The following is a 16,253-nucleotide window of genomic DNA, read 5'->3' as shown; positions in this document are numbered from 1 at the left end:
TTTTGTAATAGGACTTTAGCCAGAAAAAAAGTGTTTTTTTCAAAAGTACATCAATTTTCGGTAGTTTTATGAGTTTATGCTGGTAGATGATTTAATTTCTCTATAGAATCTGTGAATCTGTCTCCATTATTAGGAAAATTAATTAACAACTGGGTTATATGTGTATGGTTTTTTTTAGATCCTGGACCCCCTGTGTACCTTGCAGGTGAAAGAGTGGGCTCTGCTGGGATTCTGCTGTCATGGAATACACCACTGCATCCAAATGGCAGAATTCTCTCCTATATTGTTAAATATAAAGAAGTCTGCCCATGGAGGCAAACAACTTATACACAGGTCACAACAAAGCCAGATAGTTTGGAAGTTCTTCTCACCAATCTTAATCCTGGAACAACTTATGAAATTATGGTAAAAGCTTTACAAATGACTCTTAGTATTTTGAATTCTGATTAATTGTAAATTGTGTAAGTTTATAGTAGGTCCCTATAGAGTTTTCAGAGGGACATTGCTAATAAATTGTTGCCATATTACAAAATACACTAGTCAGGTATTTGTTTACAGTAATGTTTTTGAATGTACTTAAAAATATTTCCAACCAAAATTGTATTGAAATGTAGTTTCTTCTATTGATATTCTTATTGAAATATGGCATTATGTGCTAAAATATGAAAAGCAAAGGGTAGAATTTTCAGAAACATCTAAATCCATCCTCATCTTCATTGAGTTTTAATCTTTCAAATGACTGGTGCACTTTGGATATTACACATAGATTTCTAAATCATCTCAGCCAGATCCAGAAAAGCAGGTCTTCTATGTATGGAACTTGTTTATATTGAGATTAGGCACTCCTGATCCATCTCTGAACTCTTCAACAATACATGACTTCAAGTGGACACAAATTAACTGCTATTCTCTTGGCAGTAGTTGCCAAGCAATTCTTTGCCTGACTTACTGTTTCACAAGAACCTCGGAGAGGTTCCTCTTTTCAAAATCAAGAATTAAATGAAATTATGTTTTTGATTCATTACATATCATAACCCTGAGATTAGCTCAGCTTTATTAGCAGGGTGCTAATAAAGCCAAGGTTGTAGGTTTGATCCCTGTTGGACCCTTTATTTAAGAGTTGGACTTGATGATCCTTCTTGGGTCTCTTCCATCTTAGAATATTCTCTGATTCTGTGATGTAATTTCATACAGCACAAACCTATAAAGAAAATTGAAGTTGACCAAGCTAGGAATAAGGCTGTGCAAGGATCCTTTGTAAGGGTGGTGTGTGTATGTAAGAAAGTAAAAAATGTAATTATGCCTACCATTGTGGGAAAGTTGCTCACTGTCAATCTAGTGCTGATGACTGTGCTGATAAAGCCAGTATATCCACAGCTTGAGAAATTTTTATCATTTAAACTCCTGCCTCCGGTCATCTGCTAAAAAACCCCACCCCCCCAAAAGAAAAAAGTTTTTCTGCTATTTGATAAAAGCATTAACACTTGGGATCTAAGCAGATCAATCTCCTCAGATAAATGACATTATAAAGAGAACTCAATTTGCAATCAGGAGTACCACCAGAGCTCTTCTGTGGGGTTCATTATTAAAGGTTGTGGAAATTACATTCTTTGCTCAATATATAAATCTTCCTTGGGAAAACTGTGAGGTATTTTAAATAATTTGTTTTATTTAGCAGTAATTTGCCCTTTCTTGATATATATGGGAAGAAATTTTTCCCATTCCTGATGCCTGAAACATTGCTCTTAGAGCAGAATTTGATTCAATGATTTGTGACCCACTAATAACCACTAAGGTGGAACACTTTCTACTTCATATATGTGTACAAAAAGAAATATGACTTGTTTTCCTTTTCTTGAGGAATTTCTTGTGGTTCTTTGGTTAATGTTTGGGGTCTATTGTATCATTAGAAGTAGCTCTTGAATTTTGTATAAGTGAAAATTCTTCACTGTTTTAGGGTACCTGGCTTGATCCTTTTGTGAAATTCTTTCTGGTAAATAATGTGACATTACAGTTCATCAGAGCTTATAAGATTTGAATATAGGTTTCCAACCTGTTTGTAACAGTCCAGTCTTAATTTCTTTACATCTAATAAAAAACCAAAACAAAACACTTATAAAGGAATAGCAGTTACAGGAGTTAATTTTCTAAATGCTGAAGAGCTATGGATAATTTTGAACATCTGATCATCGATAATTTTGTGAAATTATGCATGGAATATTTTTTTTCTAAACTTAAATAATCGGTGACAACATAAGTCAAAGCATAAAAATTAACATGCCTTCCAAGTGTAAACTGCAGCTATTGAACCTTGGATAGTACTTTGTTATCTGCGCAGTAAAATTGTCCTTTTAAAATGTTTCCAAGACTTTTTGTACAATGACTCTTTTTGTGGCAGTGGTGTCTAGAAGTTACCAGCACATTGTGTAAGCATTTATTTTGATTTTTCTTCACAACTTATCAGTGCTTGTAGCTGAAACCTTTACCATACAAATTTTTGCATACTTATGTCATAGTAACTTTGAGTTTTCTTGAAACTACACATATGAAATAGGAGTTTCCATGTCTATCTTAATGCTAATTTTTCTTTCTGAACTCTTTTTTTTAAGATGAGATAAAACCCAGTGTTTAGGTGAGGATATGGCTTTAGATTTATGTAATGCAATGTAAAAACTGTCAGAATTTTCTGACTGCCTGTCAGTCCCCTGAAGCTCTCCAGTCAATTTTCTCAGCTACTGCAATTACTGTAGAATTCACCAATGCTTAAGGAGGTTGCAAGTCATTGTCTCTGTGATGCACAAGTAGGTAGGGTTGGCTATAATCATGAGGTGTGTGTGCATGGGGGACATGTTTGTATGGCTTAGGAAGGAGCTAGCCAGTGACACAGATTCTCCTTTACATCCTAGATGTAAAGAATACACTACCTTGTATTTCTTTGCTGTGTTTTTCTGCTAGGGCTTAGTCCTTTTGTTTAAACAGCTTTACAGTCTTTGAAAGATGCACTGTTTAGCGCGGAGAAGTGATTAGAACAAGTTTCCCTGTCTGACCTGTGGGCTCCCTCTGCTTTTTTTTTTCCCTTCCTGTGTGCTGTCTGTCACTTCTATAGCGATCCACACTTAGTTTTACACATCTGCCCCTTCTCACCCTGTGTTCCCCTAGGTCTGTGCTGTCAGGTCCCTCAGTGCCACTGCCATACCTTTGTTGCTTGACATTGGCAGGAGGGAATGACCCTGGAGAAAGCTGGAGAGCTTTTCACTTTGCTTCTTCTTTCACACACCTCTCAACAACACTCTTGGAATTTTGCTCATGTTTTACCTTTTGTTGTCTCTTTCACTTATCAAAATAAGAAGTTAGACTTCATTCCTCTTTATTTGTAAGTAGTGCATGCTATGGCCCATCACTGCATCAAGTTGTCACTAAGTCCTGTACTGTGGAGCAAACAGCATTGTTTTGTTTATCTTCACAAAATCTCAGTGTAGTGCCCTTCTGAGCACTACATTGAGCACTGAAGCACATCTACCATAAAGTGCATCCACAGTTCCCTGACATTTTGTCTTTCCATAAAAAGACATGTTTTCCTTGGGTTTCTTCTCAGAGGGAGGTTGACCTGCTCTTGTTATTCTTCAGGAGATAGAGAAATAAAAGAGAACATATATTCCTTTTTACTCTTTTAACTCATAGTAAGTAAAATAGGATTGTGAAAGCTGGTTTAAGTGAATTATGTTAAGGAACAAGAGTGTCACTGATGTTATTCCTGTGGTTGAGTGCCATAAAATAGGGACTCAGCACTTCTGATGAAAATCACACGTGATTTCCTCCATTTCTTATGCCGTTTCCTACTTCCTCCCTTTTATTTTTCTACATTTATATATTGAATATAAATTTAAACAATGCAACTAGAAAAGGCATGTTCGTTTGTATGTTTACAGTTTAAAAGCTAGAAGTTGAATCTCTGTGTATCCTTGAGATTTTCAGATTCCTGAAACTATATATTCTATAGATTCTCTAATGTGAATTCTTTTTTTTTTTTTTTCTGTAGGTTGCTGCTGAGAACAGTGCTGGTATTGGAGTATTTAGTGATCTTTTCCTTTTTCAGACTGCAGAAAGTGGTAATTTTAATAAAGCTGCTAGTTATTTTAATTAAATCTGCTCTAATTTGTTCAAATAAACTATCCATGGAAAAATTCATACTTGAAAAAATTCTAATGCATTTAGAACAAAATCATAATTTTTTTTCCTATTCTCTCAGTGGCAAAGATTAATTTTGTTCTATTTGCTAATAACAGCATTTAAGGTGTGCACATATGGGTGTCTCTTGTATGCAAGGTCTGTTTCTGTTAGGCTTTTCCTATGCCAGTTTCTAGGTAGGCTGCTTCCAGAAAGTAAGGTCACAGGAGAGCAGAGCTATGTATTAAGTGGACCCATCTGTTGTTGCCTGCAACAGTACCAGGAGATAGATTTTGTTGTGGGATCAGCTCTGGCATTGCCTACTTAAATCAATCTGTATTGGTTTAGTGCTGGGTTCTAAGAAGCCTTGCACAGAAACTATTGTACTAAATTTTTATGTCTTAATTCTGAAAAAAAAATCTGAAATGAAAATAAAAATTAGAGGTTTTTTTTAAGATTAAAAAATCATAGTTTGAGTTTGCATAATCTTGCTCGTGCTCCAGGAGCACTTGTGCCTTGGCTGAAGAGCTGGCACCAGTCCAATTACATCAGGATGAACCAGTCTCAGTGGAATACAGAATTCATGCTGCCATGGCAGTGACTGTCCCTCTGTGTTTAGGCTGCTTTCTGTTTCTATGCAAGCTTCAGAGTGAGATATCTCAATTAATGTCAGAAAATCATTGCTCTGCATGAGATTTCTAAGATAATGCAATAATATATGAAACCAAATATGAGAAGGAGTAGTAAACTTGCCACATGGAGCTATGAAAAATTATTATTCTTCACTATTCTAAGTACATTATTGCTGGTGGAAAACCATATTTCTGTGAGCTTTATGATTTATTCATCTTTGAGAGAGGACAACACTTACATTTTCCATATGAGAACATAAGCTTTTTACTTTTTGATGCATTTCTGACTACATTTTTATTAAGGCTAAAATCACTTATTATGAATGTAATTGTAAGATTTCTTCAAATTCTAGGTGAGTTATGTGTCCCTGATATTACATTTGTACTTTTACCTTCTTAACCTTTTTTTTGTTTTAAGTCTTGCTTTGATGGCTAAAGAAAGCCAAACATCTTGATTAACATGCAGATGTGCAGTTTGAAGTAAGAAAGTTAGCCAGAAAATAAAATTATTTAAATTTAAAGGCTGTGGTCTGGGAAAGGGGAAAAGAAATGAAAGGTCTGGAAAAGACTTAGCAGGACTAAAAGCACTAAATGGGAAGTTTGGAGGAGCTGTCTTATTTCACCCATGGAAGATCTGCAATTGTGGAATGCTGGTTTTTTTTAAATAGTGTAAACAGCTAACCCTTTTCTCCGTAGTATCAAGGCTACCTATTACAGGACTTGCTGCAGACTGTGCTACATGTAGGCAGGACTAAGGGAGAGGGACTACTCTAATTTGCAGGAAAGTCCAGATAGCATGTAAAATCTCATTTAGATGCTGCATGTCATTCTTTTGTGCTATGATTAATACAGATACTCTGACAAAAGGCCACAGAAACTGTCACTGATACAAAGAACACCATTTCTGCAGTAATAGTGAATAGTCTGTTTAAAGTGAGTTATTTAAAGCTACCGTAAATCTATATGCAGCTGAAAAGATGACACAGGTAAAGTGAAATAAAATGCCCAGTGTTGTCAGATGCTCTTAAACAAACAAAAATGGACAAAATTTTGCTACTTTTGGAATAGTAGGTGACTTTCTTCTAGAAAGAATATTTTTAAGCTGACCAAACCACTTACTATATTATCATGAGACTGAAATAGTTATATTTCTTACTTAAACTATATAGAAAAAGAACTGGTTGTATATCAGCTGCTTTACATGTGTTTGTGAATGATTGTTATCTATTTGCTCCAGGGTTTGGAAACTAGAAATGGCATTACCAAAAAAAAAAAAAAAAAAAAAGGAGGAATTCTCTTTTTTTCAATGCTGAGAAGAAAAGTTTATCTTACTGCTTTTGTTTGTTTTGTTTCCAAGCTCCAGGTAAAGTAGTGAATCTCACAGTTGAAGCCTTAAATTCTTCAGCTGTAAATCTGATCTGGTTTCTACCTCGGCAACCAAATGGAAAGATAACTAGTTTCAAGATTAGTGTGAAACACGCAAGAAGTGGAATTGTAGTGAAAGATGTCTTGGTTAAAGTAGAGGACCTTCTGTCTGGGAGGTTGCCAGAATGTAATGTAAGTGCTATAAACCTTTTAAACTAGAAATAGACTTATCCCACAGAATTTAGTTTTACATTGAATATGGTTATACATTTGAATTTTGAGACATAAAAAGTGGAGAGGCTTGCTTTTCAGAACAATTACAAATGCCTTACAAACTTAGACCCAAGGCAGGATATAATGGTTGAAGAAAAATCATTCTGTTCAAAATCATTTAAACAGAGTGCTTTTCCTTGAAAAGCTCGGTTTAATCAAAGTAAAAATGTTAAGAAAGGTTAAATTTGTTATCCCTTTAACAAAAAATCGCAAAATAGATCATTTTTGTTCAGCTTTAAATTTTTAATTTTTTTGTTTGTTTGTTTTATAGGATATTCAGTTAGAAAAAAAACAAGAACTCAAGGAATTTTTTTGGTCAGTGAAGACATAGAGTAATATTAATGTCCTATTTTTTATGTAGCATGATAATGCTTTTTATATTTCAAAAATATGCTTTATTCTATCGCATTTCAATATTTTTGAAATACTTCTCATATCAAAATGAAAAGATGCATGATTATCAGAGTGATTTTCAAAAATACATTTGTAGTCTAAGTTGTTCTTAAAATAAGCATTCATTGAAAATTTTCTGAATTTTGACTATTCATTGCATTCAGACCCGTAACCACTGTATACCTTTCAGAATTTCTTGAGGAAAGTTCTCTTTTCTAGCATTTATTCTCATTTTCCTTCTTACTCTGAGGACAGTGTTGCAACTACTCAAACTTTTTTCTTTTTTTCTTTTTTTTTCCCCTCCATTTTTTTAGGCTTAATATTTTAATGAAAAATGTAGATGAATGAAAAAGTATGATAACTTTGGTTTCAGATTTTATTTGGAAAACCATCTTAGGCATTGCGAAGGTTCCTGATGCCAGGCTGATTTAATTCAGCACTGAGAAGGCAGACTGCCACCTACTGAATCATAAGTATTGGTTACCATAATGTTTAACAGTTTTCCAGAGTTGTCTCCTGACAGTATGTACTAAGAAATTCTTGTCTGGTTTTGTCCATGATATATGGATATATGTATTCTGTATATGTATATATACATACATATATAGAACATATATGTGATGTAAAAGGACCTCACTATAGAACTTTTTTTCAAGAGGGAGACTGAACACTGAAAAAGGAATCTGGGAATAATTAAATGAATCCTAGAGAGATGCTTCTGTTCAGTCAGATATGAGATCTTTTTAAATAAGACAGGAAACTACAATACTGTCACTAACAGATGTACCAGCACTGTCAATCTAAATTTGGAAATGGAGTGTAAAAAGGAAAACCAATTCAAGCTAATATTTTTTCAAAGGTGGTCTGCCTTTTTTTGATCTACATATATTTACAATTATAGGTTATAGATACAGCTTATCATGTTTCATATTTTGTCTTTATAGGATAAGAGTGAATCATTTCTATGGAGTACTACCACTCCTTCAACTACTTTTGGGAAATCCACAATTCCTTCACAGTCTACAGTTACACCAAATACAGAGGCACCAAGTCAGATGAACTCTGTGTGGAATGAACCGATTAGCTTTGTTATAACCAACCTCAGGCCATATACCACCTATCTTTTTGAAGTTTCTGCAGTTACCACTGAAGCAGGCTACATTGACAGCGCAATTGTCCGGACACCAGAATCAGGTAAATACTGCTTTCAAATGGAAAGCAGTTCTCAGATTTAGGTAAAAACTTCAAAATATCAATTTGAATTTTTGTTGCAAAATACTTCAGTCTGAATCTGTCTTTATCTGTATCATGCTTTTGTATTTACATAATTACTTAATTTTACCCGATGGAATCAACTGATAATGTATGTAACAATGTATCTATTAATATACAGTAAGTGGGAGTTCAGTTATTATTAGGAGTCAAAGGTACCAAAGACATGGTCAGGACAGATCAAATTTTATGAAAAACTGAAGGTAACTTAAGAACTGCAATTAATAGTACAATGGAAGGAGAATTAAAAATAAAGATGGAGGAAAAAGGTGTCAGTCATAGTATTCAAAAAGTATGTGTATTGTGTACATAGCAATGCTCTTAAAGCTTCTTTGCCTTTGTAGAGAAATAAGCACTATAAAGAAAACTCCTGTCATGTGGTTCCCAATCTGGACCTATTGCAGAAATTTGTTCAGTAATGAAGAAATCTTTAAGCACTAGGTGAAGCTGATTTTGGATTACTTGCAATGCACTGAGAAGTTAGAATTGGAAACAAAGGTCCAGAAGAGGAGTTTTATAATGGCTTAGGTAGTGGACAGCACTGTTAGTAAAGCTATACCATAAAGGCATTCTAGAAGAATCATTCTGGCTCTCTGTTTGCTAATACATCATTCTTTTGCTTAACTCGAGTTGATATTACTCAATTCCCCTTCTACATACAATATTCATAGCACTGTTCAGATGAAAAGAAATTTTATTCCCTTCTAAAGCAGTTAATTTGCATTGCTTTGATAGAATCTGAATAACCTTAGTTTGCTGCTCTGTTCAGGTTAATGAAATTTTGGACAGTTTCTCTTCTAATGATATCAGGGCTAATTTCCAGTATTTATTTCACCCTCTTAACATCCTAGGATAGATGCACTGGTAGTAAGAAAACCCTGGAAAGTGATGAAAATCTTACAGAATGGGATTTAGTTTCTCCACATGCATAGAAATTGTCAACTGTTTGAAAGATAAGGCTTTCCCTCCTTGCATAGAGCCAGGGTCTGTGAAAAGGGAGGTGGGCTTACTGGTCAGTGTGAGTGTGCACAGGGCCAAAGGCACAGTCAGTCCTTCTGGTCCCAGTCTCAGTAAGTCCTTCCTCTTAGCGGCACACCGGTACACCCAAGCTCATTGGTGCTCCATGCTGAAAATTATTTCTGTTTCCTCCTGCTAGAACTTTCTGAGCCATGCTTCAGCTCTCCTGTGTTTCTGACAAAAAGATATTTTTCTTGCTTTGATTTTTGGAAAGGAGGCTACTTCTTTAAAGTGTTTTAAAATCCTAGATTTTTTTTTTTTTTAAATCTGCATGGAAATACTCCCTTTACCAGGATGGCTGTCAATTGGAGGACACATTTACAAAGAGAAAATGATTAAAACTTGGGAAAAATAGTGGACTTCTGAGATGATGCTTCAGAAATATGTGCAGTTTTAACTTATGCAATTTGCAAAACTAAGAATGATTAAGTAGTCACTACTGACTAATCTATAGCATACATTTTAGAAATGACAGGATTTTTAATTTCTTTCATTTGTACAGTAGTTTTTACAGAAGACAATAGTACTTTATAATAGCAGTATATTAGTTAACTTGTGTATTTGTTTACAGCATCAGTTATTGTCTCCATATTGGCTTAGATATCAGACATGACTCATCAAGACTGATTTTCATAGAAATTTATGTCAAAAATTTTCCATATGTTTACTTCTGTATGCAGCATTTTTGAAAACTGGGTTTGATTTCACTCTGTGTGGATGTAAACAATTCCATCTCCTTTAATTTGATTCTGATTTTAATATCAATAATCTCTCATTACTTTATAGCTGCAGTAGGGGGTACTTTAGAGAGAGCAGGGGTTGCATCCCATAATCACTTGAGTATCGGGTTCACTTAATTTGCACAAGTAGTGTCATGAAAATGGAAAATTACTCATGTATGAAATGTTTTAACAAACTTCATTGGTTACAGATTTAGCTTTCAGGATAGTAATATATATCATTAGAGCTGCAAGAAATCTTCAATATGAAGTATTGTCTATATGAAAAATGAACATATTCAAGGAAGGAAAATTTACCTAATGTGAGCCCTGTATTACTGAGCCTCACAATCATATTTGAGCATCTTCTGTATGTAATCTACAGCATGGTAAAATCCATGCTAAACTTGGTAGAATCCCTACCATCTTTGTCTCTTAACGACTATTTGCATACTACCAGCTCTCTTGATACCTTTTCTGAGCGTTAACTTAAAAGAGAAATTTAGTAATTTTGATGACATATGCTTTTCCCTTCAGAATATTTTATGTTAAAAATGAATTGTCTGATATGTGGTTTTGGAAATCCTAATATAAATTATTTTATGTTCAAAGACTTTTTCCAATATTGTTTAAGTTCCAGAAGACCCACCACAAAATTTTGCCAAGAGCAACGTTACAGCAAAGTCTTTCTCAGTAATGTGGGAACCCCCAGCCATAGTAACAGGAAAGTTTAGTTACAGAGTTGAGCTGTATGGACCATCTGGTAAGTCAGAGCTGATGTTACCATTTCTTTTTCTTTTTTTGTGATTGTTTCCTTACACTTCTATTCTTACTGTGCCTGTCAATCAAAAATGAATATTTGAAAGCAGTGTTATGTATCCTTTTTACTATTAGGTGTTTTAATAGTTTTTAGATTACTCTTAAGGGAAAAGTCCATCATGAAGAGGAGTATAAAATTAAATTCATATTAGATATTCTTAAGAATGGAGAAAAACAATTTTTCCTCAGTCTTTCAGGGCTAAGGTTGCAGCTGAATTACTGTGCTTATACATCCAAATCCTCCAATCGGGAGGTCTGGAGACACACTATCTATAACGCTGCTGCTTCTTTTGAGAACGCACATGGGATCATTCTTGAGGAGAAAAGACAATGCAGAAAGAACCATGTCCTGTCAATACCACCTAAGGAGTCTTTCTGCTGTGCCTTTTGCAACTGGTCTTGTCTATCTCGCATTGTTTTAGCTACCAGTGCGCTTGTAGCAAGTGTGGGTAGAGCCCTTCCCAAATCTTCATTTGCGAAGCCCAGCCATGACATCCAAAGAATTCTCTATTTTACCTTTGCTCTTTTCTCTTTCTGTTAAAGATTTCTAGAGGATTTTCATTCTCGTGCAGTATGCAATCAAATGTTTGAGTCTGTTTTGATGTTTTTGGAATTTTTTTGAACTCTGACATGTATACATAGAGAAATTATAGAACTGCCTGTAGTTAAGTAATAAGTTTATGAGCTGTATCTAATGTTTTTATGAGACCACACAGAAAAAGCAATAGAAATTATTTTTTTTTAAAAATCCCTTCCTCTTAAAACCCACACCTCCTTGAAGTGGCTTGTTGGTTGATTGGTTTGTTAGTTTTTTCCCCATACATTCAGTATTATTCCACTGAAGTTTGTTCAAAATTAGCTTTTCCCCAAAGAAATTTGGCTTTTCATTGTTCATCATCCTGAAAAGTAGCCCTGGACTGTTTTTATTTTTGAGCTAGAATCTCTTCATTTTTAATTCCAGGTCATATTCTGGATAACAGCACAAAAGACCATAAGTTTGTATTTAGTAACCTTGTGCCGTTTACAACATACGATGTGTACGTCGGTGCTGAAACAAGTGCTGGGGTGGGGCCAAAGACTAACCTTACAGTTTTCACTCCTCCAGATGGTAAGTAATCATAGAGAAGCAAAATATATGGACTGACTGTACATGACAAAGGGTTTCAGTTTTCCCTTCAGAGCCTTTCTCTGGTTTTGTCCAGTTCACACACTGTCACTCCATTTATCCGCCTCTCAGAGATTGTGCAAGACATGAAGTCTCTTTCTGAATGAAGATGGTTATTTTTAGATACGGTAATTATGTTGCAGGCCCTCCCTCTTCCCCGTTAGATGGCAGCAAGTGGAAACGAAAAACAGCGCGGGATTTCCCACGGCAGTTCAGCCCTAATGTTTCTTATGAAACCTCTGGTTTGACTAATTCTCACCAAATCAAAGGCTCCATACCAGGGTGAACACCCTGGAACTTACCTGGGAACTTAACTTTGAGGCAGACCCAACATTGAGGTCTTGTCCTGGTGCAGTCACATGGTTGGTTCTGTCTGTGAACACTGTACTCTGTGGTTTAGAAGTTTTGGCTCCCAATAGTCAATAGACATGCAGTTTTATCTTAGATATATATGAGATTGTGCAGGATTTTTTGTCAGCATCTGAGGACGCAAACAGAAAAAAATAAGATTCAGTGTGTGATGGGCAGTTTCAAGATAGTTATAAGACAGAAGTCTTATGTTTATGCCACACAACACAAATTTAGAATATCTCTCAATCAGTGATTTCTGGCAATGTTTGTTGTCAAGGTATAACACTGGGAGGAACACCTATCCTTACTTATTTTATTATTTCCTGAAGTAACTGCTTTTGGCAACTCTCAGAGACAATTTCCAGAGGTAGCATGCCTGAGTACAGTCCTTCTCATCTTGTGTCAAAATGCACTGTCAAAAGCCAAAGGAAATTTTGGTGGGTTTGATATTTCTTTTAGTGTAACATATAATTTCCTGTCTTAGTGCCAAATCTACAAATCCTCATTATGCAAGTAATTTCAAGATTGTGTTTTACTGAAGTGTATGAAATCTGAATATCATTCTATTGAATAGAAATGTATTTTGTCTCTGGAAGTCCTATGGAAAGTACAGTATCATTAAGACTAAATAGTTAATGAAGAAATCGAACCAAAACCTGTTATAAAAGAGAAATGAACTAGATGTTTTACGTTAATTTTTTTTCAAGCTGTTTACTTGTATGGTTTTAATAATTTTAAAACTAACGTTTCATTTTCAAATATACTTCAGATTCCATATAGGAAGACAGCAAAGATCTGCTTGATTCCAATACACTGACTTCAGCAGAGCCATCCTGATTTATGTCATCTTAGTGTCTGACCATATGCATACATATGTCATATTTGTTAAAAAAACCCATGCATATTTTTAGAACTGTAACTTGTTCGCTAAGAAAATATGTGAAGTAACTCTCTACCTGCATAGGATCAACTCAAAAGTAAAGGATGTGAAATTTGACTAGATGCCTGTTGTGCCTTGCATGCAGGACTGAAAAAGTTTGTAATAATCACAGGTGTTTAATCAAATAAATTTTCTTCTTTAATATTTAGTCCCAGGTGCTGTATCAGATTTACACTTAGCAGAAGTGGAAGCCACATATATAAAAATTGTTTGGAGGAAGCCACGACAACCAAATGGAATCATTACCCAGTACAGAGTTAAAGTACATGTGCAGAAAACACTCATGACTTTGGAAAACATTATTCTTGGAGATAAAAATACGGTATTCTTTTTTTTTAACATGGATTTTTTTTTTTGTTAGATTAAATTTGCTCTCTGCCTTATCTGATAGTTATAGAATGTGGAATTAGCCACCACAGATGAGTTGTTAAGGTTTTTAAAAGCCATCTTCCTCATCCCACTCTCTCTGACTGGGTTTCAAAAAGATTCTCATAATGCTCTCACCATAACATGAAAAAAAAATAATTCTGGCAGAATGATCCAGACTGTCTTAGCTACTGAAGGCAGGAAGCCATAGCCTACAGTCTTGTCCTTCTGAGTCCTTGAGTTCTTTTCTGCATAGGGTGACCTAACTGTAAGAGTTAGGTGCCTAGATTGATATACAGCCTGTAAGAGTTGCCTAGACTGATACACATATTTATGTGCCTAGATTGATACACAGCCACTCAGCAAAACCTCTAGAAGATGTGGGTGTGAATCCTGTGCAGAAGTGAATTCAGCAGAAGTGTCACAAGGCTGGTTAAGTGTTCTACTAGCAAGGCAGACACACCTAGACTTTCTCCCCCCATTTGCATCCTTAAATTTACATGTGTGATACTACATGCTGAGCTCCATGCTATGGTTGCTTACTAAGGATATCTGCACGCATCTATGGGATTCTATTTCTCTGGAGACTCACGCTGTCAATCAGTCCAGCTTTCGGATTTTGAGCACTGATGTGCTTTACAGTCTTAGAGGAGAAGCTCTGAGTACTCAGCACAGAAGCTCAGACTCCTAGTAAACATTCAGCTCAGGATTGAGTTCTTTCTGAGGTAGGGCTTTTTGGTTTGAATTTTCAATATAGGTGCCCAAAGTTTGCATAATTCCTTTTTTTATTTCAGACAATGATGTCTTTCACTGGATCTGAATCGGAATCTAAGTTTTTGATGTAGAGCTCAATGAAGGAGTTCACTTTCAAGTTGAATGATATACATTATATAGAGCCCTGGAGGCAAACATTAAGTAAGGAGTAAGGGAAAAAAAAAAATTGGGATAAGGATCCATTCATTAAACCAGACAGGCGTCCTTGGAAAATTAAGTATGTAACTTTATAATTAAAGATTGTATCATAGCACAGACACAGAAAAATTAGAATTGTCTACACAGAAATATTTCCATGATGGAATTTCCTAGTTTGTGAGTTCTTAGTATAGCATCATTGCTGCTTTATTATAGTTTTTTGAGTTTTCTAATTAAAAAACAAAGCAAATAATAATAAATCTTTCTTTATTTAGAACCCCATTGACCAAATCTTAGAGCATCTATGGGATCTGAACTGTCAGATCCACAGTGCTAATTATACTCAATAACTAGTAGCAATAAAATGTTGTTGTCTTATATGTGGAAAACACTTATAAGCAAAAAGTATCTCAATGTGAGTTACTACTTTGCTATAAAAAGCTGGTGAAGATGAGTCATATGTTGCTTTTACCTCTTGATACTTAGGTGAGATTGATGCTGTATCTCTGCCTGTGGCTAATGCACCCCTAGTTAAAGGAGTAAAAAATCTGCTTTGCCATCTCTCCTCCCAGAGTCCATAGGGAAAGGACTAATGTGTATTAGTTACGTCACTGTAAAACCATCTCTTTCTGGCTATGAGGTGGCTCATATATGTGAGTGGGGAGTGCTCCAGATGGCAGCAGAACAATTTAGAGACACTGGAGTCCTGGATTTGGTCCCAGACTCTGAAGGAGTATAATGATTTGGTGCTTACACACCATTTTGCACCTATGTTCCAACCTCTCTCTTTTTTATTATGCTTTTGTTTATCCTCTCCTTTCTGTTCTTGATCCCCTTATATCTGCTGCCATCCCTTTCCAACATTTGTTCTCTGTCCCTTCTCTCCTATGGGAGTCTATATCACTTACCTTCCTTTCACTCTTCCTTTTTACATACTCCCTAATTTTTCCCTCCCCTCCAATTAATTAGCTTCTGTTTTTCTTCCTCTCTACTTATCACATCTTAGTGACCTAGTCAACCTGTTAATCCTTTTCTTCAGGGCCTGGTAGGGATATCTAAAGTCTTCTTGCTTTCATTGCCTGCTACTCTCTTTCAGAACATGCTTAATACAAATTTAATCTCCCAAGTTCAAATGTGTATCTGTTCACTATAGCTCCAAGGATACAGCATTACAGTTAAAGGCCTTACTCTAAAATTGCCACCTTACTATAATATCCATATTTTAAGAAATAAAAAAAAGTGGTGTTTGATTAAACAGTAATCAGAATAAAAGGTTGTAGGCTACTGGCAACTGAGCTTTTTTATTATAAAGATTGCATTTTGCAACGTTAATTACTGTAGTGAATGATAAGGTTTGTATGCCAGCATTTATATAGTATGCTTATATATATATGCACAGATATACAAACACTATTTCTATATTATATGTAAAATTAATTATATAATTTAATGATGACAAGATTTGTGATTTACTTTTGTATTTCTAATTTTTAGTATTTGATTGATTCTTTGGAGCCATACACAATAAATGAAAACATAAACCCTTCTTCTCCCACTTGGAATTCATTGGAAACAGCCAATGATTTATATGAAGGTTCAGCTGAAATGTTTTCCAGCATTCAGACAGCTTCCCCAGTAATATTTACAAGTGTATCTGGTGATAATTTGCCTGCTATAAATGGAGCTGCAGAGTTACATTCTGCTTTGGGTAAGGTATTTTAGGATATTTTTCTACCTGTTTCTTTGTTCTGAAGGACCCTCATCACTGTCCCAGATATGATCTCTTGCACATGGTTCAAGCAAATTATAAATGGGTCATTGGCTGGAGTCAGATTTTTTTACTACCAAATAACCTTCTGAAG

The 16,253-nt window shown here is 35.2% G+C and overlaps 1 protein-coding gene across 8 annotated transcripts in view; it reads left to right on the top strand.

The window, feature by feature from the left end:
- Positions 1-16,253, top strand: part of PTPRQ (protein tyrosine phosphatase receptor type Q) — a 130,265-nt gene that overhangs the window by 28,089 nt on the left and 85,923 nt on the right. For all 8 annotated transcript variants that reach the window (XR_007905921.1, XM_051795683.1, XM_051795682.1 and 5 more), the window contains 8 exons: positions 179-405; positions 4,040-4,109; positions 6,157-6,356; positions 7,775-8,024; positions 10,473-10,601; positions 11,619-11,765; positions 13,263-13,435; positions 15,886-16,099. Coding sequence is in view for 7 of the 8 variants with exons in the window: in XM_051795683.1 (XP_051651643.1) it covers positions 179-405; positions 4,040-4,109; positions 6,157-6,356; positions 7,775-8,024; positions 10,473-10,601; positions 11,619-11,765; positions 13,263-13,435; positions 15,886-16,099 (1,410 nt within the window). In the remaining variant the exon portion in view is untranslated. The remainder of the gene's footprint in view (positions 1-178; positions 406-4,039; positions 4,110-6,156; positions 6,357-7,774; positions 8,025-10,472; positions 10,602-11,618; positions 11,766-13,262; positions 13,436-15,885; positions 16,100-16,253) is intronic.

Source organism: Manacus candei, unplaced genomic scaffold, assembly GCF_025592945.1.
Source record: "Manacus candei isolate 608988 ecotype Guabito, Panama unplaced genomic scaffold, ASM2559294v1 h1tg000043l, whole genome shotgun sequence".
Taxonomy (NCBI): Eukaryota; Metazoa; Chordata; class Aves; order Passeriformes; family Pipridae; genus Manacus; species Manacus candei.
This window is presented reverse-complemented; position numbering and strand designations above follow the sequence as displayed.